Below are 25639 nucleotides of genomic sequence, written 5' to 3'. Positions count from 1 at the left end.
ACTGTGATGAGAGCTCAAGTTTGAGAATCACTGCCTTAACTAGTACAATCATAATGCATGCATGGTCTTGGGCAAGGGAAAGAAATGGGTATGTAGTAGTCGGGTAACCTTGGGGAACTTACTTAATTTCTCCAAGTCTTATCTCCCTCATCTACATAAGAATAATACCATACTTAGTTTACAGGTAGGTTGTTCTGAAAATTAATAAAACAATGTATGTAAAATGCTTAACAGAAGGCCTAGCTCAGAGATATGCATCAATAAATGATTCTTACATCACAGACAGGAAGTATTCAGAAGGTGGACTTTGAAGGTGGAAACATTTGGGTCTGAATTCTGACTTTCCTATTAATCAACTAAATTAATTAAGTTATCATAGTTTTCATAGGTCATCTTTAAGACAAAACTCAAAATAACTAATTTTGCCAGATATTCCTCTTCTACTTGTCCATTAAATGTAGATATTCCTTAGGCCTGTCTTAGGTCCTTGTCTTTCCTCATTTCACATACTCTCTCCAAATGAGATTATCTATTTTCATGGATTAAACTATTATCTCTGTGCCATTAATGTCCAAATCTCTATAAAACCTCAGGACAGACATTTTCGTGAGAAACAGAGTCAAGGATACAGTGATTCCCAGGCAAGTCTCTTGGACAACTCACACTCAGTACTTCCCAGTTGACGTCATTACCTTCTCTCCCAAACCATTCTTCCTCTTGTATGTCCCATCTCTGTAAGGACCACCAGAGAGTCACCCTAGAACCTTCCTTCTGCCTCCATCTCCAAATTCATTAGGCCCCTAACTCCTGCCAATTCTACCTCTTACCTATATCTCAACTCACCGCCTACTTGTCTCCATTCCCACTGGTGCCACCCTGGTCCAATTCACCACCATTTCTCTTTGACCTATTGCAATGAGGCTCTCTGAACACACACTCAGTCTTGCTTCCTTTCCATCTATTTTCCTTTCTGTGACTAGCTGAACTTAAACAACACCATCAACAACTTTCAAGATACCACTCTTTTCTAACTGAATCCTTCAGTGTTTTCTCTTTACTCTTGGGATAAGGCCCCTAGCCCCACTCAGCATGGCCTCCAGTCTCCACAGTCTCTGCCCCTCTCCTTAGCTTCATCAGCCATCATTCTCTCCTTGACACTCTTTGTTCTAGGGTACTGTACGTATTGCAGTTGGTTGAAGATACATCAGACTCTTTCATATCTAGGCCTCCTTGCATGTGGTCCCCTTGGTGTAAAGTCCTTTTAAACACCTTCACCTGGTTAATCCAATTCATACATCAGGTCTTTGTAATCTTGATTTCCTCAGGGAAGTTCTCCCTGAGCTGCTAGTCTAAGTTATAGCCTCCTGTTCTACACTCCCAATTTCTTCCCCAGTTAGCCATCAGTACATTCTCAATTTTTTTTTTTTTTGAGAATTTCACAGCTGTTTTCATGTTTCAGTCAGCAAACAGCTAGATGGCAAATTTCATGATTAAAAAAAGCATCAAGCCTGTCTGGTTCACTTCCGTATTCTCAGCACCCAACATATCAGCACATTATAGATCTTCAATAATTAATGATTGCAAAGGAAGAATGAATGAATGTTATAAAGATAAAATTGGATAAAATATCAATAATCAATGAAGGTTTCTGGAACATAGAAGGTAATCAATAAATCTTAGTGTCCTCCACCCCCTTTCTCACTTGATTTTAGGATAATTCTATGTATCGAGAATATATGTTCCTGAAGCTGCCAGATAATTTAGCAATTACTACCAAACACTAAGCACATTGTCTAGTCTGAGCAGTCAGAGAGCAATTCAAGTTATCACCTCAGATATAAAAAATTTTCTTTAATAACCAATTAAACCTCAATAATAAAGCCAACCTGTATTGGATTTGTTCAAAAGAGCAGATGTTATAAGTACCTTGACCCATTATAAGTGCTGGGACAGAAGTCATCTGTTAAGGGTGAAGAAGTTTCAAGAATGAAGCTGATGGAAAATTCTCCATTTCACAGAAACATTGTTCTATTAAAATATAGTTTAACTGTCAACCAAGGCCATTTAAAAACCCTTATTGGCCTGAAGAGCTGCATAAGGCAATGAATAAAAAACATCTAATACCTGCCTTCTATACCTTTGCAAATTAGCCTAGGAAATACTTACCCGTACATAAAAGAAAGCAAATAAAAGCAGAAATTAGACACTTCGGTATTCTTATTAAGTATTAGTTAGGAATAACAAGGTAAAGGAAACGCTAGAGAACAATACAGAGGGAACCTGTGAGTTGGACAAGGTGGAGTCAGGGGACATGTTAGCTCTTTGATGGTTTAGGAAGACTTCTTGGAGAAGGTTGGATCACCGAGGGGAGAAAAATGGCTTGGCAACCAGTATGAGCACGTGGCATGGTTTCAAGGCTCTGTGTGGGAGAAAATCAGAGAAGGCCTTGAGTATGTGCCTGGAATAATAAAAGCAATAAAGTCAGCTAAAATAGAAGCGTCCTTCCCTTGAGGTGCAGGGTCACATATTTTCTCACACTGCATTCAGATGTGCACGGGAAGATGCAGCTTCCTTATTATTTCTTTCTTTTTTTTATCCCTCAAGCTCTAATCCCATTGAGTATTAGGAACTCGATATTAGGTTGAATATTCAGTCAATATTCAGTAATTTAGTGCAGTCCAATAAAATCTGCCTGATTCAATAATACAGTCTCTTTAGATAACTATTTTAAATAAATCCCAGTCTTTCTGGGTTTTGCTTTCTCTCTTTGCCCCTGATTCATTCCAAGATGACATCTGGGTGTATGAAGAGGAGAGACCCACATGGCACAAATCAGAGGAAAATTCGGGGCTTTTGGAGCTAAGGGCAGTCCTGTACTCCCTCTGATCCACTGGTCTCTAGACAATAGCTCTCATCCTTTACTTTCCTCAGGGGCATCTATGGTTTTGGCAAGTGGAATCACGATCTCAGCTCTCCAGGGTCCAAGGTGACTAGTCCCACCCTACCTGCCTCCTTGGTATCACATACCCCCTAATGTCTGAGTATCACTCCTCCATTGCCCTTGGCAAATGTGGACTTAGCCACAGGGTTGCTTTGTCCTTGGTAGGTACCAGCAAAGAGATCATCCACCCTTTTCTTGCCCTGGAGAAGCCCAGGAGCTTAAAGGAGCTTCTCCTCCACCACATGATTGCCTCAAAGGGAAACGGGCAAAAACCCACTTTGTTTTCACCTTTATCCACAAACTTGCCACTGCTTCCCACTGCCCCCTTTTCCAGACTTCAGATACAATGTCTCAGAGAAGTAGAAATGACTATAGATACACACAGGGCTGTGTGTTTTTGTGTTTAATAGCCAGGAATGTGAAATGCTTCCCTCAGTTTCAGGAATACCCCACCACTTAAGTTTTGGTGGGAGGAAGAGAAAATTCCCACCATAAAAACTGAGAAGATAACTGGGGGGTAAGAATGACCAATAGCCCAGAGCCTGGCACCAATAACTTTTGGTAACTACATTTATAAATGGGATTCGTAAGTTTTATTCGAATTGGCCAGGCTCATCTCTTGATATGTTAAATGGGCTCTAGAAGAATCAGGACAATCTCTTTTCCTCTGACAAAACCTAGGTTCAGGCTGCCTCCATCTCCCATTTTCTTTTTTGATTATACTGTGTTGCCTCTTATCATGACTAGAAAACATTATATCCTTCTATATAATATAAATAATTTGATTGATTTTTAGAGCAGTGTAAATATTTTATCTTTAAAGCTTTCTCTTATATGATCAATCATTTGGCAATGGGTCTGTCTGGAATTTGGGAAAATAATAATAGCAGACATTTATGAAGCCCATCCTATGGGCCAGGAAATGTGCTGCTGTTACACAGATTATATAATTTGTTACTCATTATGACCCTCTTCCTATCACCTCAACTGATGAGGAAACTGAGGCAAGGTAAGAGTTTAGTAACTTCTCAGCATCATACAACCAACGGGAGAAGGATTGGAGTCCAGGCAGTCTGACACCACAGTCTAGTCTGTTAACTGCAACATAAATATTTTCTCTGGATATTCACATTCAGTTCTATGACATTCATTAAAGGTTTATCCTGTACCAAACAATATTTTAAGTGCTGAGTTACACAGATCTATCTAATTCAGGATTTTTGGACCTCTGCTCTATGAACATTTTGGGCTGGGTAACTCTATTCTGTGTATTACAAGATGTTTAGCAGCATCCCCGGCCCCTACCCACTAGATACCTGTAGTACCTTTCAAGTTATGACCACCAAAAATGTCTCCAGACGTTGCCAAATGTCCCCTGGGGGGCAAAATAGCCTCCTTTGAGAACCACTGATTGAATCCTATATCTATCTATCTATTAATATCATCTATCTATCTATCATCTATCAATATCATCTATCATCTATCTATCTAATCTATCCTTCAATCTTTTTTTCCTCATTGCGTACCTTGTAACTTTAAAAATACGTTCATATAATACCGTAAAGTGCTCTGCATCTGCAGAGATTCCACATGACCCCACTCAATTCAGTCTTTTACCTTTGTTAGATTTAATAAGCACTGAAACAGACCTTGTGTTATATGAAGGAGAATTTTTGACAAAACTGCTAAAAGCAAAAGAATTTTAAATCTAAACTCAGAAGAAATGTATTAATTCCCTTGACATTTATCCTTTACACTCAATACCTTGAATTTAATGTCAAAAGTACCAGAGTAACTATTAAATGAACAAAACTTTAGTGCTATAATAGTTGTGGTAAGCAGAATAATGGCTCTCCCAAAGATGTTCATGTCCTAATTCCCAGAACCAATGACTATGTTACCTTACATGGCAAAAAAGACTTTACAAGTGTGATTAAGATAAAGATTTTGAAGTAGTGAGACCGGCCTGGATTAACCACATGAGCCCAATGTAATCACCAGGGTCCTTATAAGGGAAAGAAGTAGGGGAGAGCTGGAGCCAAAGAAGGAAATGTGATGATGGAGCAGAGGTCAGAGAGAGAGACTGAGATAGAGAGAGATTTGAAGATGCTATGCTGTTGTCTTTGGTGGAAGGGACCATGAACCAGGGAATGTAGTCAGCCTCTAGAAGCTGGAAAAGACAAGGAAACGGCTCCTCCCCTACAGCCTCCAGAAAGACATCTTGCGGCACCTTGATTTTAACCTAGCGAAACCCATTTCAGACTTTCGACCTCCAAAGCTATAAGATAATAACCTTGTACTATTTTAAGCCACTAAGTTTGTGGTAATTCATTACAGCAGCAATAGGAAACTAAGGTAGTTTTTTTGTTGTTCTTTTTTGAGGGGGGAGGATCTTAGTTCCCTGACCAGGGATCAAACCCGGGGCCATGGCAGTGAAAGTGCCGAGTCCTAACCACTGGACCGCCAGGGAAGTCCCACTAAGGTAGTTCTTTACCTTTGGAATTCAAGGTGAGCTGGAACTGCATGTGGTCCTTCAAGAATTTCAGTGAAGAAAGAAGAAAACTAACACTTGGTGAACATTTACTATGTGTTAGGTACTGCAGGAATGCTTTGTTTGTTAATCAATAATACTCATAATGACTCCAGGAAGTAAGCTTTAGTTTCTCCACTTTTTTCAGAGAAACTGAGGTTAGGGAGGTTAAGTAACTTATCCAAAGTTAAGAGCAGAGCCAGGGAGGTTACCAAGATCTGCCTGACTCCATCAGAGTCACTCTCTGACTCACATCAGAGAATACTACCAAAAAGCACTCCCTACCATGATTATAAACGTTTCTGGATTCATTATATTATTATATTAGACCCCAGGCTAAATTATTTGTAAATTCTATTGGCACAAATGGTACAAATTATAATAGATGTTGTTGTTCATTTGGGATTTATCAATTAAACAAATGCATTTTGGTTTATTCACTGCATGAAGTTATTTCCCCAAAAAGGAGTTGTTTACTGCCTTTTGCTTGGCTCTGGAAGACCAAGGTCTTTGGCAGACTGAGACATTAGTCTGACCTCCTGCTTAGTCTAACATTTTCATTTTAAAAAAGCCAGTGGTAAATCAAGCTGAGAGCCAGATATCCAGTCAAAAATTGATTTAGTAAGGCATTGTACCTCACCAATTACAATCCTACTTTTTGCCTTATAATGTAATCTCTTCAGCACTTACCAAATCTAAGGACACACACACACACACACACACACACACACACACACACACACTCCCCTTGCCTCCTCTCTCTTTCTCTCTGTAAAATTACACTTTGGAAGAAAATATTAATAGATAAATGCAGACATCTGAGACATGATGATTCAAGCAGCAGAAATTTAAAAAAAATTATGCTCCTCACTAGTTAATGGACTTTTCCCCAAATGTGTTTTTCGCCAAAGGTAAAAAACATATTGGAAAAAAAAAAGAAAAATACTGGATATAATATTCTTATGTAGATTCTTACTTAGAATCTAAAAAGTTAAAGCCATATCTTTATAAAACAAGTAGTTTGCTTTAGGGAGAAACTATTTCTCATTCAAATTCATAACTCTCAAGCATCCTGTACATGTCCAGTAAATGATGATTAAACTGAATTCTGTAACCCACTCATATACTCAAGGAATGCTTGTACACATGAAAACACTTTATAAACTGTAGTACTTGATAAAATGTGGAAAAATATTATCACTGCTCCTATCTCATTACAAATTTTCTGCAATAAAACTCTGCTAAAAAACAATCTAAAAAGCTTCTTCACCTACCAGGGGATGATTTCCCTTGTGTTGTGTTTTCTGTTCTGTCCCTCCCACCCAGCACCCTCCCCTTCTTTGAAGTTATTTGATGGTTTGAATTGCAGTAAAGATTCTGACTGTCTCATTATCATTTTAAAACTCAAGTAAGTGATGTCTAGACTGTTGAAAAGGAGATAAAACTGAATAAAGTACTGCCACTGAAGTCTGCCCAAGTCACTTCATTTTCTTGGTTTGATTTTAAAACAATATTTCCCTTTAAGAGGCAGGTAGATTGGTAATCACCAAGATCATAGCTTTCATACAAGGTAAATGATTCCCCCCTTTTGTTCTTTTTACGGAATACACACAGTTCGGAGGGTAGCTAGAACACTCAAGATACAAATGGATAATAAAGTAATTTCTTATACTCCACTCTACCTTATTGATTTCTTTTTAAAAATTTTTAAACACTTTTATTTGGCAGTAATCTCAAACTTAGAGAAGATGCAAATATAAAAAATGCTTTACTTGATTTCTAAAGGGAAAGTTTGCTTCCTGGAGGGTATTTATCTTCATTGGAAAAACAAAAAAGAAAACCTAGGATGTAGATTAAGTAAATGAGCCAGATTCTTATGCTTCACGATTTATGAAAAGAAAACAATAAAGCATGCTAAAGTTTTGCATAACTGTTTTAAAGCAGAACTTTCTTTTCATCTCCTCTTTCATGTTCGCTTCTGAACTGTACTCATAATATAAACAGTAGAAAGAGTTAAGATGTGATTATTTTCCAGAAATGATTATATTTCTTGTGTGAACTCAAAATATGTTGATTAGAAGAATATATAGTTGGTACAAAAAGAATTAGTCGTTATATAGAATTTTTCTCTCTCTGTGTTATCCCATTTTTCTGTATAGTTGATTTTTTTGTGAATCATTGCAATCAACATTCTCAGGTCTTAAATGATTTCTCTTTTACTGAGCACTTGAATTATCTGCACAGTGTAGCTTAGGAATTTTAAGAAAAAAATTTGTTTTCTATTAATGAACTCCGGCTTTTTCTCATTTTGTTTCAAACTTTCTTCTACTGAGATCCTAAATAATGTCTGATTTTTCATTTGTAAAAGTCTTAAAGGAACCAACTTTTATATTATTTGCTATATATTTTCACTTTTATCTTTCCTGTTAGTTTATGCACATACAACTAACTGTGTTATCTTTAATTTCTCTGGTTTGCACTAAGGAAGCTTGAGTTTTCTGCTATTATATCATAAAATACCTATGTCATTTTGATGTGAAATTTCCAGAGGTAGTTTCTGTGGAAAGACTTTCATGATGATTTGGTTTATATGTTTACTATCTAATATATCCTTGAACTTTAAAGACTAGATTTTCAGTTGTCAACAACACAAAACGCTATCGATGATATCCATATCAAATCATCCACGTCAATAAATTGGGAGGCAGCTTTTAGATAACACAGCAGTGTTTTATCTTTTGTGGTCCCTGCAGCTTAATTGAAGTAATATTTGACTGTTTCCAATGTGCAAAATCTGTGCTAGATATCTTTAAGGATAAAAATATGAGTGAGGTGTAGTCTAGGGTCCTGCGTAGTTTATAAAGATACAAGTATTCAAAGGTTTAAATTCAATATCTAAAGTACTAATTTGAAAGACCAGACCTAGGACCCAATATAAAAGAGTACTCAATATATTAAAGGTCAAAGTTTAACCTTAAACAAGGAATTAATTATTTAGCTCTTAAAAAATGTAATTAAACAATTAAATCAAAAGTAATTTTCCCACAATAATAAACTTTGGTGCAATAATATAAGGATCTCATGATATTAAATCCCACTTAACAACTTAACTATGATAATTCCAGTTTAAAACATTATACCCTAAGTGCGATAGTCATTTTTGATTGTTAGATGCATTGAAGTTTTATTGAAAAAATAACAAGACCTAACCAGACTCTTAACATTTCACAGTAGTTTAAATATTCAAAAACATAAACTCCAAATTGTGGTGTTAAGTAATGATGTTTTAAAATGAAATAATATATAGCCTTAATAGGAGGATCTACAAAAGTTACCAGGATCATCAAATTACATAAAGTGTAGTGCTCGTTTTATTTTTAGTTTGGTTGGGATAATAAAGAAAACTTTGTGCTGTTATATATACTTGGCCCTCTGAATTGCTGGTGATGAGTTGTGTTTGCAGCTGCCTCAGCTGCTCTGGCACCATGTTCTGGCCCATAATACTTGACTTCAGAGAATGAGACTGAACATTAGTGGAATCATCAACTGGGCACTTTTGGTTCATCCTTCTCTTCACCTTTCCTGTTTTCTGAAGATGCACTTGATAGTAGAATGCCTTCCCTCCTTATTCTGGTGTTCCCTTAGTACCTTCCTAGTGAGTACCATATGCTGACCCCATTCTAAGCTCTTTCTCGTATTAACTTAATTAATCCTCACCTCAACAACTTTATTACTCCCCTCATTTAACAGCTGAAGAAATGGAGAGCAGAGAGAGGTTAAATAACTTGCCCAAGATTACCCAGGTAGTCACAGTGTAGCTGAGGCTCAAACATAGGCAGGCTGCCCATGCTATTAACTTTATAGTCTCTGGTGAATAATTGTTGAATGAATGAAAGCCATTTTCTCTCCAAATCTATTTGAAAATGCAAGAGCTGAGATAAATTCTTCAGCTGCCTTCTTAACTCCAATCTCTGTTCCCTCTAGTCAGCATTAAATCCCACATCCAGACGGATACGTCAGGCTTTTTGTTATGCTTTCATTACTGCCCTCAGGTCTTCTGAAGCACACCAATTCACCTAAAGTATTTATCCATACATCTTACACGTGTATACATTTTAATCTTTTAAAGTGCCTCCCTTTTCTTGTGCATACGTGTTCTCTGTGAATAGAAAACTGGAAGAAACTATAAATATTTTTCCTGTGAAACATTTTGGCATGCTGCTTTTCTTCTTATTCCAGGCTGCATAATTTCAAATTTGATTCCTCACATTGACCTTTGAGAATAGCTGTTGTTATTTTTACTTATTTATCAATAATGGCAATAAGAAAAAAACCTCTAATTCTCTTATGGAGAATTCTGTACTTTCAATATCTTCTTCAATTCTAGATGGAAAGATAGGTATTCAAAGAATATTGATATATTTAGCACACTCATGAGGATATGATATATGTCATGTATGTATCAATATATGATGACAATGTATATTACATTATCATCTTAATAACTGGCAATGTAAAAACTTGTAGGAAGGTGGAGCTTGCTAACAGCAGCCTACATCTATACAAAAAGAGTTGAATCCTTGAGTTTCCAATGATACATTAACATCTAAATATAATCTCTAAATTTGATGAAGGTTGTTAAAGGCAGGACCCCTTCCAAAACCCATTTATTTTTGGTAGAAAAGGGTAGAATATTAGAAAGACAGCTTTTAATTTTGACTAGAGGTAGGGCACTCTAAAAGTTAAATTTATAATTCTTGTTACAATATATTCTTAGTTTCTCATATTTAAAATAATGTACGAATTCACATCAATGGAAATGAAGAAAATCAGTGGTTTAAGAATATTTTGACCTTTGACTGCCAATATGTCAGAGATTTTTAACTGATTTTTGAAATGAGTCAATCAAAATGATAATTAGGGATTTTGATTTTAAAAGACATGTAAACTGGGATGTTGGCATTCTGTATATTTATATTCCCATTCTGCTAGGGTGGACCCATACATGACAAAAAATGAAGAACTCTGGTGCAAATCAAATATTTACATGGTTTCATAAACAGATTAAGGTGATGAGTAAAGAAATACTTAACAACGTCCATAGGCTAGATTCTGGCGGGTTTGTTATAACGAGCATGCAGAGCCCTTATAACCTTCTGACAGCCTCTAGCTCTGTTTGGCTTGTGGAGCACGGAGGCAAAATAACTCAGTGGGAACGGAAAGGATTTGAACCTTTAACTCTCTTCTGTTCAACTTGATCCCTCCATTTTTTTCAGCAAATTGAGTTATAAGCAGAGGATATAGGAGTCCACAGGCATAATAACATGGAAGTTGGAGGATTTGGGATTGGGTCCTTGTTTGGCTTTCTATACTTTACTCTGCTTGTGTGACCCAGGTAGCCAAACAGTGCATTTGGGTTTATGACCAAGGTCAGACATTCTAACTCTTCTGCTCTCCATGTGAGTGACTGCAGAGAGGGAGGTTTAAGACTCAGAGAACGGCTGTTACACAGGACATTTTCTTACGCATAAAATAGCAAATTGAAGCTTTTGTCGTAAAGAAAGTGGAATCAGTTGGCCGACAGTGGAAACAAAATCAGCATTACTGCCAGTTATTGACAGTTGGGAAGTTACTTGTGGAAACATTTTTAAAAAGTACGTTCAAGGAGCAAGTGAAGGCACGTTCTCTTAAATACACTAACCGGTTGAAATATGAAAATGTTAAATGTCTGAGCATTAAATTTAAATGATGAAGAAGAGAGATGTGCCCAAGGCATTTGCCCTGACACAGGGAGAAAAGATTACTGCAGGTGACTGAATCAGAATAGAAGTTTAGAGAAGGTTATCAAGGGAAATAAAAAGAAAAGTGACTTTTTCATCATGATGACCAGAAACACCACTAATTGCATATCTAATTTTAAAATGCCGACCTATAACTATTTTGAATAACACTGATGTGTTCTTGAAATTAAAACAAGAAAAATTAAAAAGAATGTGTGGAATAATAATGCAACACATCTGTGTAGCTCTTTAAACGTAGTCTCTAAAATTTTTTTCTGTTTCTCTCTACGCTTGGGTTTCACACAGCAGGTCCTCAGTAGGTATTTGTGGTATTGAGTTGAATGCAATCATTGAATGCCAAAGCATATTCTAGGACTGTTTCTTCATTTGTGCCTCAAAATGTCTCTGTGAAGTAGTGGATGCACAGGGTAGGGGATATAACTGAGTACTTGTGAGGTCAGACAGAGGTCGACTGCCAGGTTATAGCAGTCAGAGATCTTGGGCTAAAGTACTGGCCCAATCTGAGCCTTAGTTTACTCCTCTGTAAAACACGGATTACAGTGGAAACTCACTGGTGAGGATACATTGCAATAGTACATCTGAAGCACTTAGCAGAGTGTTTGGAACAAAACAATACTCAGTAAGTGTTAGCTATGAAGATGTTTTAATCTGATGTTCCTGTTTAAGCAGCAGTGGTTAATTAGTCTCTGAATCACCTTAGGAGGTCTCTACTCCTAAGTCTATGTTCTTTAAAAAAAAAAAAAAAGAAATATAAGAAAGCAATCTTTTAATGACAGCATCTTTTAAATGGTTTTTCAGATGAATAAAATATGGCTTCATGTTGACTGAATTTGGATTATGTAATTAGGAACAAATAATTTTTCATTCCTAATTTTAAAGGTGTATATGGCTGACAACTTTTATTTTTATGGGCTGTTAAAACATTACTGTCTAATTATCCTATGACTAGTGGCTCATTGAATCGGGTAGACATTAATGACTCAAGAGAAAGGCATATTAGGAGGACCTGTACATTAGAGCATCAAAGGGAACCCAAATATTCATGATATTTAAAAAAGCACAGAATATCAATTTTTGGAAAAACTCCCCCAAGAAAACCATCACCAAGATGGCGGAGTAGAAGGACGTGCTCTCATTCCCTCTTGTGAGAACACCGGAATCACAACTAACTGCTGAACAGTCATCGACAGGAAGACACTGGAACTCACCAGAAAAGATACCCCACATCCAAAGACAAAGGAGAAGCCACAATGAGATGGTAGGAGGGGCGCAATCACAAAAAAAATCAAATCCCATAACTGCTGGGTGGGTGGCTCACAAACTGGAGAACACTTATACCACAGAAGTCCACTCACTGGAGTGAAGGTTCTGAGCCCCACATCAGGCTTCCCAACCTGGCAGTCTGGCAACGGGAGGAGGAATTCCTAGAGAATCAGACTTTGAAGGCTAGTGGGATTTGATTGCAGGACTTCAACAGGACTGGGGGAAACAGAAACTCCACTCTTGGAGGGCACACACAAAGTAATGTGCACATCAGGAACCAGGGGGAAGGAGCAGTGACCCCATAAGAGACTGAACCAGACCTACCTGCTAGTTTTGGTGGATGTCCTGCAGAGATGGGGGGTGGCTGTGGCTCACTGTGGGGACAAGGACACTGGCAGCAGAGGTTCTAGGAAGTACTCCTTGGCATGAGCCCTCCCAGAGTCCACCATTAGCCCCACCAAATATCCTGTAGCCTCCAGTGCTGGGTTGCCTCAGGCCAAACAACCAACAGGAAGGGAACCCAGCCCCAACCATCAGCAGACAAGCGGATTAAAGTTTTATTGAGCTCTGCCCACCAGAGCAACAGCCAGCTCTACACACCACCAGTCCCTCCCATCAGGAAACTTGCACAAGCCTCTTAGATAGCCTCATCCACCAGAGGGAAGAGAGTAGCGGTAAGAAGAACAGAAGCAAGAAGAACTACAAAAGCAAGAAGACAGGAGAAGCAAGAAGAACTATAATCCTGCAACCTGTGGAACAAAAACCACATTCACAGAAAGATAGATCAGATGAAAAGGCAGAGGGCTATGTACCAGATGAAGGAACAAGATAAAACCCCAGAAAAACAACTAAATGAAGTGGAGACAGGCAACCTTCCAGAAAAAGAATTCAGAATAATGATAGTGAAGATGATCCAGGACCTCGGGAAAAGAATGGAGGCAAAGCTCGAGAAGATGCAAGAAATGTTTAACAAAGACCTAGAAGAATTAAAGAACAAACAAACAGATGAACAATACAATAACTGAAATGAAAACTACACTAGAAGGAATCAATAGAAGAATAACTGAGGCAGAAGAACGGATGAGTGACCTTGAAGACAGAATGGTGGAATTCACTGCTGTGGAACAGAATAAAGAGAAAAGAATGAAAAGAAATGAAGACAGCCTAAGAGACCTCTGGGACAACATTAAACACAACATTCGCATTATAGGGTGTCCCAGAAGGAGAAGGGAGAGAGAAAGGACCACAGAAAATATTTGAAGAGATTACAGTCAAAAACTTCCCTAACATGGGAAAGGAAATAGCCACCCAAGTACAGGAAGTGCAGAGAGTCCCATATAGGATAAACCCAAGGAGAAACACGCCAAGACACACAGTAATCAAATTGGCAAAAATTAAAGACAAAGAAAAATTATTGAAAGCAGCAAGGAAAAAATGACAACATACAAGGGACCTCCCATAAAGTTAACAGCTGATTTCTCAGCAGAAACTCTAAAAGCCAGAAGGGAGTGGCATGATATATTTAAAGTGATGAAAGGGAAGAAACTAAAACCAAGATTACTCTACCCAACAAGGATCTCATTCAGATTCGATGGAGAAATCAAAAGCTTTACAGACAAGCAAAAGCTAAGAGAATTCAGCACCACCAAACCAGCTCTACAACAAATGGTAAAGGAACTTCTCTAAGTGAGAAACACAAGAGAAGAAAAGGACCTACAAAAACAAACCCAAAACAATTAAGAAAACGGTCATAGGAACATACATATTGATAATTACCTTAAACGTGAATGGATTAAATGCTCCAACCAAAAGACACAGGCTTGCTGAATGGATACAAAAACAAGACCCATATTTATGCTGTCTACAAGAGACCCACTTAAGACCTAGAGACACATACGGACTGAAAGTGAGGGGATGGAAAAAGATATTCCATGCAAATGGAAATCCAAAGAAAGCTGGAGTAACAATACTCATATCAGATAAAACAGACTTTAAAATAAAGAATGTTACAAGAGACAAGGAAGGACACTACATAATGATCAAGGGATCAATCCAAGAAGAAGATATAACAATTATAAATATATATGCACCCAACATAGGAGCACCTCAATACATAAGACAACTGCTAACAGCTATAAAAGAGGAAATCAACAGTAACACAATAATAGTAGGGGACTTTAACACCTCACTTACACCAATGGACACATCATCCAAACAGAAAATTAATAAGGAAACACAAGCTTTAAATGACACAATAGACCTGATAGATTTAATTGATATTTATAGGACATTCCATCCAAAAACAGCAGATTACACTTTCTTCTCAAGTGTGCACAGAACATTCTCTAGGATAGATCACATCGTGGGTCAAAAATCAAGCCTCAGTAAGTTTAAGAAAATTGAAATCATATCAAGCATCTTTTCCGACCACAACGCTATGAGATTAGAAATCAATTATAAGGAAAAAAACTTAAAAAACAAAAACACATGGTGGCTAAACAATACGTTAATAAATAACCAAGAGATCACTGAAGAAATCAAAGAAGAAATCAAAAAATACCTAGAGACAAATGACAATGAAAACACGACAATCCAAAACCTATGGGATGCAGCGAAAGCAGTTCTAAGAGGGAAGTTTATACCTATACAAGCCTACCTCAAGAAACAAGAAAAACTCAAATAAACAATCTAACGTTACACCTAAAGGAACTAGAGAAAGAAGAACAAACAAAATTCAAATTTAGCAGAAGGAAAGAAATCATAAAGATCAGAGCAGAAATAAATGAAACAGAAACAAAGAAAACGATAGCAAAGATCAATAAAACTAAAAGCTGGTTCTTTGAGAAGATAAACAAAATTGATAAACAATTAGGCAGACTCATCAAGAAAAAGAGGGAGAGGACTCAAATCAATAAAATTAGAAATGAAAAAGAAGTTACAACAGACACCACAGAAATACAAAGCATACTAGGAGACTACTACAAGCCACTCTATGCCAATAAAATGGACAACCTGCAAGAAATGGACAAATTCTTATAAAGGTATAACCTTCCAAGACTGAATCAGGAAGAAATAGAAAATATGAACAGAACAATGAAATTGAAACTGTGATTAAAAATTTCCCAACAAACAAAAGTCCAGGACCAGATGGCTTCACAGGTGAATTCTATCAAATATTTAGAGAAGAGCTAACACCCATCCTTCTCAAACTCTTCCAAAAAACTGCAGAGGAGGGAACACTCCCAAACTCATTCTATGAGGCCACCATCACCCTGATCCAAAACCAGACAAAGATACTACAAAAAAATAAAATTACAGCCCAGTATCACTGATGAATATAGATGCAAAAATCCTCAATAAAATACTAGCAAACAAAAACCAACAACACATTAAAATGATCATACACTATGATCAAGTGGGATATATCCCAGGAATGCAAGGATTCTTCAACATACGCAAATCAATCAATGTGATACACCATATTAACAAATTGGAGAATAAAAACCATATGATCATCTCAATAGATGCAGAAAAAGCTTTTGACAAAATTCAACACCCATTTATGATAAAAACTCTCCAGAAAGTGGGCATAGAGGGAACCTACCTCAATATAATAAAGGCCATATATGACAAACCCACAGCAAACATCATTCTCAATGGTGAAAAACTGAAACCATCTCCTCTAAGATCAGGAACAAGACAAAGATGTCCACTCTCACCACTATTATTCAACATAGTTTTGGAAGTCCTAGCCACGGCAGTCAGAGAAGAAAAAGAAATAAAAGGAATCCAAATTGGAAAAGAAGAAGTAAAACTGTCAATGTTTGCAGATGACATGATACTATACATAGAGAATCCTAAAGATGCCACCAGAAAACTACTAGAGCTAATCAATGAATTTGGTAAAGTTGCAGGATACAAAATCAATGCATAGAAATCTCTTGCATTCCTATACACTAATGATGAAAAATCTGGAAGAGAAATTAAGGAAACTCTCCTATTTACCATTGCAACAAAAAGAATAAAATACCTAGGAATAAACCTATCTAGGGAGACAAAATACCTGTATGCAGAAAACTACAAGACACTGATGAAAGAAATTAAAGATGATACCAACAGATGGAGAGATATACTATGTTCTTGGAGTGGAAGAATCAATATTGTGAAAATGACTATACTACTCAAAGCAATCTACAAATTCAATGCAATCCCTATCAAACTACCAATGGCATTTTTTACAGAACTAGAACAAAAAATCTTAAAATTTGTATGGAGACACAAAAGACCCCGAATAGCCAAAGCAGTCTTGAGGGAAAAAAATGGAGCTGGAGGAATCAGACTCCTTGACTTCAGACTATACTACAAAGCTACGGTAATCAAAACAATATGGTACTGGCACAAAAACAGAAATATATATCAATGGAACAAGACAGAAAGCCCAGAGATAAACCCACGCACATATGGTCAACTAATCTGTGACAAAGGAGGCAAGGATATACAATGGAGAAAAGACAGTCTCTTCAATAAGTGGTGCTGGGAAAACCAGACAGCTACATGTAAAAGAATGAAATTAGAACACTCCCTAACACCATACACAAAAATAAACTCAAAATGGACTACAGACCTAAATGTAAAACCGGACACTATAAAACTCTTAGAGGAAAACGTGGGAAGAACACTCCTTGACATAAATGACAGCAAGATCTTTTTTGATCCACTTCCTAGAGTAATGGGAATAAAAACAAAAATAAACAAATGGGACCTAATGAAACTTAAAAGCTTTTGCAAAGCAAAGGAAACTATAAACAAGATGAAAAGACAACTCTCAGAATGGGAGAACATATTTGCAAACGAATCAACAGACAAAGGATTAATCTCCAAAATATATAAACAGCTCATGCAGCTCAATATTAAAAAAACAAACAACCCAATCCAAAAATGGGCAGAAGACCTAAATAGACATTTCTCCAAAGAAGACATACAGATGGCCAAGAAGCACATGAAAAGCTGCTCAACATCACTAATTATTAGAGAAATGCAAATCAAAACTACAATGCCATATCACCTCACACCAGTTAGAATGGGCATCATCAGAAAATCTACAAACAACAAATGCTGGAGAGGGTGCAGAGAAAAGGGAACCCTCTTGTACTGTTGGTGGAAACGTAACTTGATACAGCCACTATGGAGAACAGTATGGAGTTTCCTTAAAAAAGTAAAAATAGAACTACCATATGACCCAACAATCCCCCTACTGGGCATATACCCGGAGAAAACCATAATTCAAAAACACTCATGCACTCCAATGTTCATTGCAGCACTATTTACAATAGCCAGGTCATGGAAGCAACCTAAATGTCCAGCGACAGATGAATGGATAAAGAAAATGTGGAACGTATATACAGTGGAATATTACTCAGCTATAAAAAGGAATGAAATTGGGTCATTTGTAGAGATGTGGATGGATCTACTTACGGAGTGAAGTAAGTCAGAAAGAGAAAAACAAATATTGTATATTAACAGATATATGTGGAACCTAGAAAAATGGTAGTGATGAACCGGTTTGCAGGGCAGAAGTTGAGATACAGATGTAGAGAACAAACGTATGGACACCAAGGGGGTTAAGCAGCAGGGGGTGGGGGTGGTGGTGGAATGAATTGGGAGATTGGGATTGACATGTATACACTAACATGTATAAAATGGATGACTAATAAGAACCTCCTGTATAAAAAAATAAACAAAATAAAATTCAAAATTTCAAAAAAAAAAAAGAAAAGACAAAATAGGAAGATTTGAGCAAGACTAATAAATAAACCAAGAGGGCAGGCATAGATAAATCATATTAGGAATAAAAAAAAAAATTGCAGATTGAAAAAAAAAAAGAAACCATCACCAACTTCCAAAAAGCTAACATCAGAAAATATCTATGAAATACATGGTTTATCAAATTCCACAAAAACAGATCTCTTGATATGCTGCTAAAAATAGAAGCATTTCAATGGCCTCTAATGGAGACTAGTTTTACCTATACATTGTGTGGAAGGAGAGGATTAAGAACATTGTGAGGGATAAAATGGAGGAGACAAGGAAATTAAGTGTTGCTGTGGGCTGTTTAATGATAATATGTGAATCTTTTGCCTAAAATTGTGCATTGTTTTGAGATTTTAAATATATTCATTCTTATATTAATGAATAACCATGTCTTCAAAATCTAATCTATATCTACCTATGTTTTTTTCTTATTGAATTTAATCTTAGACTATATACCAGCTATTGTCAAGGAATTGCTATATTATGTAAAGCTGGAAGAAGGGGCATGGGGTTTTCTGAAAATGTGGAATTACAATGCTTCCCTCTTATTTTTCTATTCAGCTTACATAAAGCCAAAGATAATCTAAGTGATTCTGCATAAAATCAAATACTCTTTCCTTTAGCCCTTGACAAGAAAACATGTACCTCTTTCTGTTTTCTGTGCCAGCATCAGTGACACTTTCACTATCTTGATTGTTCTATCTTGAAATCTCTGACTTTTTGAACCTCCTGCATTCTCTCCTTTGGCTTCTGCAACCAGTTAATTGGGAAGTACTGGTAATTCTCCCTCTGCCAGATGGGCTAACACCTGTTCTTCCCTTAAGATGTGGTCCCAACACCATCATTGTCTCTAGGAAGCTCTGTTGAACCCCTGAGCCCAGGTGGCCCCTCTCCTTTATATTTCAACAATACTTTGGGGATACCCATTTTATCACTGAGCTTGCCACATCTAATTATAATTATTGCCAATAATATTCTCCTAGGGCAATGGTTCTCAAGTTTCGCCACATATTCGGATCATAAATACTTAATTAAAAACCAACTAAATCAGAATCTCTGGGGAAGTGAGACCCAGGCCAACGTACATATTGTTAAAAGCAGCACTTCTCAAATTTTAATATGCATAAAATTCACCTAAAATTCTGCTTTTGTTGAAAAGCAGATTCTGATTCAATAGATCTCAGGTGGGGCCTAAGAGTCTAAAGTTCTAACAAGCTCCCAGACACAGATGCCGCTTATGCTAAATCAGCATAAAAGTTCCCCCAAATGGTTATGTATTTTAGAACATGGGTCCCCAGCCTTTTTGGCACCAGGGACCGGTCTCTCGGAAGACAATTTTTCCACGGCGGTGGGCGGGGGGAGGGGGCGGTAGATGGTTCAGGCGGAAAGGCGAGCTATGGGGAGCGGCAGGTGAAGCTTCGCTCCCCGCGCGCCCGCCCCCCCCACCGCCCCGCCTGCCTCTCACCTCCTGCTGTGTGACCCGGTTCCTAATAGGCCGTGCGGCCCAGGGGTTGGGACCCCTGTTTCAGAAAATAGCATCTTCCTTATCTGTATCCGTATCCACGTCTATATCTTATGCTCACAAACTTTTACCCAATATAAGACCACTTCTTTCTATTCTGATACCTCTGCCTGCCACCACCTTTTCAGGTATGTAGAGGTGTTGAGAATTGTCTCATAAATCAGAGTTTGGGTGTCAATATTTCAGCTGTAACTGGACTTCCTCACTTGTATTTACAAGTGCATCCCTCCCCAGCTGTGCCGTGTCCATGTTTCTGTGTTAATCTTACTGGACACAGAACAATGCTGAGGAGCATTAAGACAGTATGAGAAGGAAGGTCTTGCTACCTTTGCTTGTGCTTCAATTTTTAAATTATTATTAATTATTTTTGGCTATTAACCTATTTTTGGTCTTCGTTGCTGCGCGCAGGCTTTCTCTAGTTGCAGCGAGCGGGGGCTACTCTTCGTTGCGGTGCTTGGGCTTCTCATTGCGGTGGCTTCTTTTGTTGCGGAGCACGGGCTCTAGGCACATGGGCTTCAGTAGTTGTGGCACTTGGGCTCAGTAGTTGTGGCTTGCGGGCTTAGCTTCTCCACGGCATGTGGGATCTTCCTGGACCAGGGCTCAAGCCATGTCCCCTGCATAGGCAGGCGGATTCTTAACCACTGTGCCACCAGGGAAGTCCCTGTGCTTTAATTTTAAAGCATGATCTTGTATATTCACTTCATTGTCACTCCAGCCTCCAGACTCCATCTTCTGCTGCTTCTCGGATGCTTATGTGACTTTCTTTTTCTCCTTCTACACCAGGTAGCCTCTTGCTCCCACACCCATTCTCACATTTTCCCCCATTGTGAAGTCACTGTCATCCCTACTGACTTACCTCCAAATAACTGGAACCAAGGAACACACATATAAACAGCTGCTTATAATGTAAAAACTTCTTTCTTCTACTTTAAGTGTATTTGCTCAACCATATTACTTTTCCTTAGTTAATGCTTCTATCTGTTACATGTACAGATCAACCTTTTCAGTTTTAGGCTCTAAGTAGCTATTGTTTAGTAGGGCTAATGACAAAATTTAAGGTTCTGTTAGCCATTGTACACCTTTATATACCAATCTAACCACATTCCTATGGTTCCCAGAGTGTGCACCAAGGCACCCTGGTGTGCAGCAGGGAACTCGCTGCAGCACCAGGAAATATTTTAAAAATTTGAGGGAAATACAGCAACATGAGCTATCAGACATCTTGCGAATTACTAGCTCAGAGTAGATCACAGTTTCAACAGCAGGTGGTGCTACATTCCTTTCGATGATGTCATATACTTATTAAGATGGGTTTCCCACAGTGCCCGTGTTAAAAAGCAAGTACCGTGTGAAAATCAATGTGGAAAAGGAAACCAGGGGTCGGTGTCCAATCTGAGAAGTTGTGCAGTGTCCAATACCTGCCCACATTCCATTAGGAAGTAACATTATTTAAGAGTGAAATAAAAATATTATTTTTTCTATTAATTGCTATTTTAGTTACTTATTTGTTAGAACATAAATACGTATTAAGTTGTTTGGGCCTAATTATTTCTTTTGGCCTAAGGGCATTGTGAAAAAATTATCGAGATGTTACAGGCATTGCAAACCAAGAAAGTTTTGGAACCTCTGCTATAGTCTAATTTTTTTTTTTCCCCCAAATTTCTTGACCTTGTGGATTCGGATAATCTCATCAGGTACCTGTTTACTCCAAATCTTTTAAAAGTGGACCAACCTGTTGCCACATGAGAAACGAACCTTTTTTTTTCTTTTTAAATATTTATTTTTTGTCTACATTTAACTGTGGTAAAAAACAAATTGTAGTCTAATCCCTTTGTCTGTTGATAAAACATATAGTCCAAAGACAGATTCAGGAAAATGCCTTATCAATAGTTCAGGGACACCTCTTACATACATCTGATGTAGCAATGCTGGCACCTACGATAACTTCAATTATTGCCCTTGACTTTTTTTTTCCTAGTGTATATTTTTTATGGGTTATAACTTCAAGGAGGTGGGGCAGGGGCAGATAATGATGAGGAAGGGAAACTTATCTTGCTGCCGATAAAATATCCAAATCCAACGAATCAAACTGAAGCTGTGATTGTGAAGGGGTTTTCCCACAGTCCTCTACATTTGCCAGCCACTGAGAGATCCGTTAATTATATCATTTTACTTTTTCAATGATATAAAAGTCAGTAACCCACTTCCATGCATTACAGACAGATTTAATAGAGTGTATACAATGGAGTTTTCATCAATAACTTCTTTCTGCACCTACTACGTGCCAGCCGCTAGTTCTTGTCTCACTTTACACTGCAGCTCCATGCCGTAGGTAGGCATTGCTCCATGCATTTTCTAGATGAAGAAAGTAAAGTCTGGAAAGGTTAATAGCCTGCTGTGGGCCAGACGACTGGCAATTGGCAGCACAGCGATGCAGCCTCAGATCTGCTTGACTCCACAGCTTGCAATTTTTCCCCGTGGCAATATTACCTCTCACAATTATAATCATAAAACTGATTCTTCTGAGGTTTTATCCATTGTTGCTTCTAGTATTTTGAAATATCTGGCCTTTTTTTTTTTTTTTTTTGCGGTACGCGGGCTTCTCCTGTTGTGGAGCACAGGCTCCGGACGCACGGGCTCAGTGGCCATGGCTCACAGGCCCAGCCGCTCCGCGGCACGTGGGATCTTCCCAGACTGGGGCACGAACCCATGTCCCCTGCATCGGCAGGTGGACTCTCAACCACTGCGCCACCAGGGAAGCCCTACCTGGCCTTTCTTTAAAAATACATGTATTTTTATGTAAAATGGCATCACAATTTGAGAAGAAAAAGAAAAGAAAGGGGGGATCAATTATTTAAATACAGCACTTTAAAAAACTTAATCTTCTATAACAATAATGTTATTTGTATTGTAGAAAGTGCTTTAAAGATTATAAGATTATTGTTATTTTTTACAATAATTTTTTAGCCTTGCCAGTGTAGTGCTATTCAAATCTCACAGAGGAAATGGAGTGAAGTACAAGTAAGCGGACTGTCGTCAGCAGTCACACAGTACGTGAATTTCATAGCAAATACAAGGTTAGACCCTTGGGGATCCGTGTTGATGTTCACCCCTTCACTGAATACTTCCTCTCCTCCTTTATTCCACATTAATAATTCACTTCACTGGAACGATGCCTGGTTACCTCAGCCCAAGCCATGGATGGCTTTCCTTCATTTATTGTGGTAAATGCTTAAAGAGAACATTGGCACGGGGTTATTCAGGGATATTTGATAACAGATTGAAGTGTGAACATGCAGCCCCTGGAATCTGTAAAATTTATGCTTTTTGAGTGATATCCAAATATAGATGTTCCAAAATTGTAGCTGTAATCATAAAGACATTTTATCATCTCTATTATGTTTGTTCCCAGTGTGTTTACGTAAAGGATGTATGACAATTATTTTTCTTATCAATACCATGTTCTGAAACAGAGAACCTACGAAGTACAAACCTGTGTCCCTGTCTTTTTTCACTTATTTGCGGGATGCAGATATTCTGCAACGGGAATGTAGCTGATGATAAAATTTCAGTGAAAACTCATGATGACAGTATAGCTAAGCTGTTTCCCTGACTCAGCTCCAGTAATCTGGAAGGGCTGTAATAAGCGATACATCCTCATTTTACTTTCTGGAGTCAATAAAATGGTCAGATGATATTTGGAAATAGCACCTTTACATAATCATTTTTTCTCTTTTGTGAACCTTGCCACGATTAAATCATAAGTTTTGAAATGCCTAGCTCTTGCCAATTATGGGAGATAAGACAAAACAGCAACAGCAGTAACAACTAAATCTAAGGCAGTAGTGGGTTTTGAGGACAAAGGGCTCCATTTGGTCAGAGAATGGATGGCACTGTAGGTAGCAGAGTTAAAAAATAGTTAATTTGAACGTGGCCAAAGGACTAAAGCTCAGAATGTTTCCTTTCACAATGAGAAAAAGGAAACTTCTTTTCCTTACAGCTTAATCACTCTATTCCTATTTTTAATACATACTACTTTATAGAATAGCTGGACCGCATTTTTCAAGCTAAAGTAAAAATTCAAGGATTTATGATAATCCTATGCGGCTGGTTGTAGGTGTTTCGTTTTCAACGGAAGCATTTCTCTTTCTTTGTTGCAGTGCTAACATTTCTCAGCTTCTCGCTACAGTCTTCCTGAAACTACTCAAGTGAAAAAAAAAAAGTCTTACCAGATAAGCAACAATTCTTACTGTACTGGGGGAATATTTCACATCTTCCCCATCTATTTATGAGAAGTAACTTCTTCAAGCTTTTAAAACCAGAATGTCAAAAAGCCCAGTGGAATCCTACCTTGCCCACATACTGATAATCGGATCCTGTGTATTCCTCCAGCAGAAAGAACTGATTCCACATCCAGCTCCTTTTCGAACGGTTCAGCTCATTTTTGCTGTTTCCAGAGAGCTCCAGGGTCCTTTTCTTTGCGGGGAAACCACTAGTCCTCTTAGATAATGGAGTTGAGAAAGTTGGGTAGGGCTGGCCAACCCAAAAGAGAAGCAAGAAGTATCGGTAAGTTCTCATTTTGATGACACAGTCCAGTCTCTGAGTAGTGGGTGCCCTTCTCCTTGAAGTGTCTTTTTTCACTGCACTGTATCCAGCCTCATTCCTCCTCTCTTCCTTAATGTTCTTGGCTTGGCTCTCAGAGGATATCTGGAAAGAATAATAACATATTAAGCATTTTTAGAGGTGCTTAAAATTCAGCGTTAGAGCAAATAAGCTCTGGGAAAAAAAGAGGACATAAATTTGAATAGCAAAACAACAAAAAATAAATTGTCTATCAGTTTTGAAATGAGGAAAACAGTCTTTCAGATATGCTAAATGGAAGGTGTGTTCCGAGTAGGAAGCTGCTGTTTTTCTCTCTCCTTTTCTATCACTTAAAAACCCTATTTTAAGTAATAGCATTGCTGTAGGTCAACATGCCAGAGTGGATTATTTCACTACTCTTTTACCTCTGAGTATGTGGGTTGAGATCTGGTTAGAAGAAATGAGTTTGTGTTTCTGATTCTATTTGCATATTTATCCTCATGAAAGAATATCACAGACAGTTTTGATTCAGTTGAAAGTGGATAATGTTGAAATTTCGCTACAGTGTATCGAGCACCTGTGCTGTGGAGGCAGAAGCCTGTTCTGCAGACTCTTGGCTTCGGAGATGTGTTGTGATGGAACAGCCTGGGTCAGATAAGCTTGGAAAAGACCTAATGCCTTCCCTTCAGGATGCTCATTAGCATATTGAGGTTTCTTTTTTGTTTTTTTTTTTTGAAGATTTTTGTCTTAAAAAATTTTTTTTATACATATTGATGTCTCTGAAGTGAAATTTTGTAGCCATGATGATAAGCCTGCATTTAGTCCAGTATTTCCCAAACTTGACCAGGAAACTTTTTTCCTCATACAACCCAATTAACACTACAGGATGGGTTAATGAACAACCTATGGAATTTGTATTTAACAGAATAAAGAATAAAATGAACAATTCTATTCAAATTTCTTTAGGAAATCCTGGTGGGCTTTTCTCTCTAAATTTTACTTGTATCATAGGCAACTAAGTATATATATTAAAATTGGTCCAACAGTTTCTATGTAATTTTCACAGGTACATCAGATATACCTCAATACCACAGTGAGGGCAATCGACAGCAAGATCTTCAGAAAAGTCAGCTGTTATAATCACGGTAATAATTTTCCATGACAAATACTAATTTTCAAAAACACAACCT

General features: G+C 37.7%; 1 protein-coding gene across 1 annotated transcript in view; it reads right to left on the bottom strand.

Annotated features, from left to right (window-relative positions):
- Window positions 1-24446, bottom strand: part of LOC309820034 (cadherin-6) — a gene marked incomplete at both ends in the record, with an annotated part of 55644 nt that extends 31198 nt beyond the window's left edge. Inside the window, one exon of the mRNA XM_082650495.1 lies at window positions 24219-24446. Within this exon, the coding sequence (XP_082506621.1) occupies window positions 24219-24446 (228 nt within the window). The remainder of the gene's footprint in view (window positions 1-24218) is intronic.
- Between the last annotated feature and the right edge of the window lie 1193 nt (window positions 24447-25639).

Source organism: Grampus griseus (assembly GCF_964374135.1).
Source record: "Grampus griseus genome assembly, chromosome: 3".
Classification (NCBI taxonomy): domain Eukaryota; kingdom Metazoa; phylum Chordata; class Mammalia; order Artiodactyla; family Delphinidae; genus Grampus; species Grampus griseus.
This window is presented reverse-complemented; position numbering and strand designations above follow the sequence as displayed.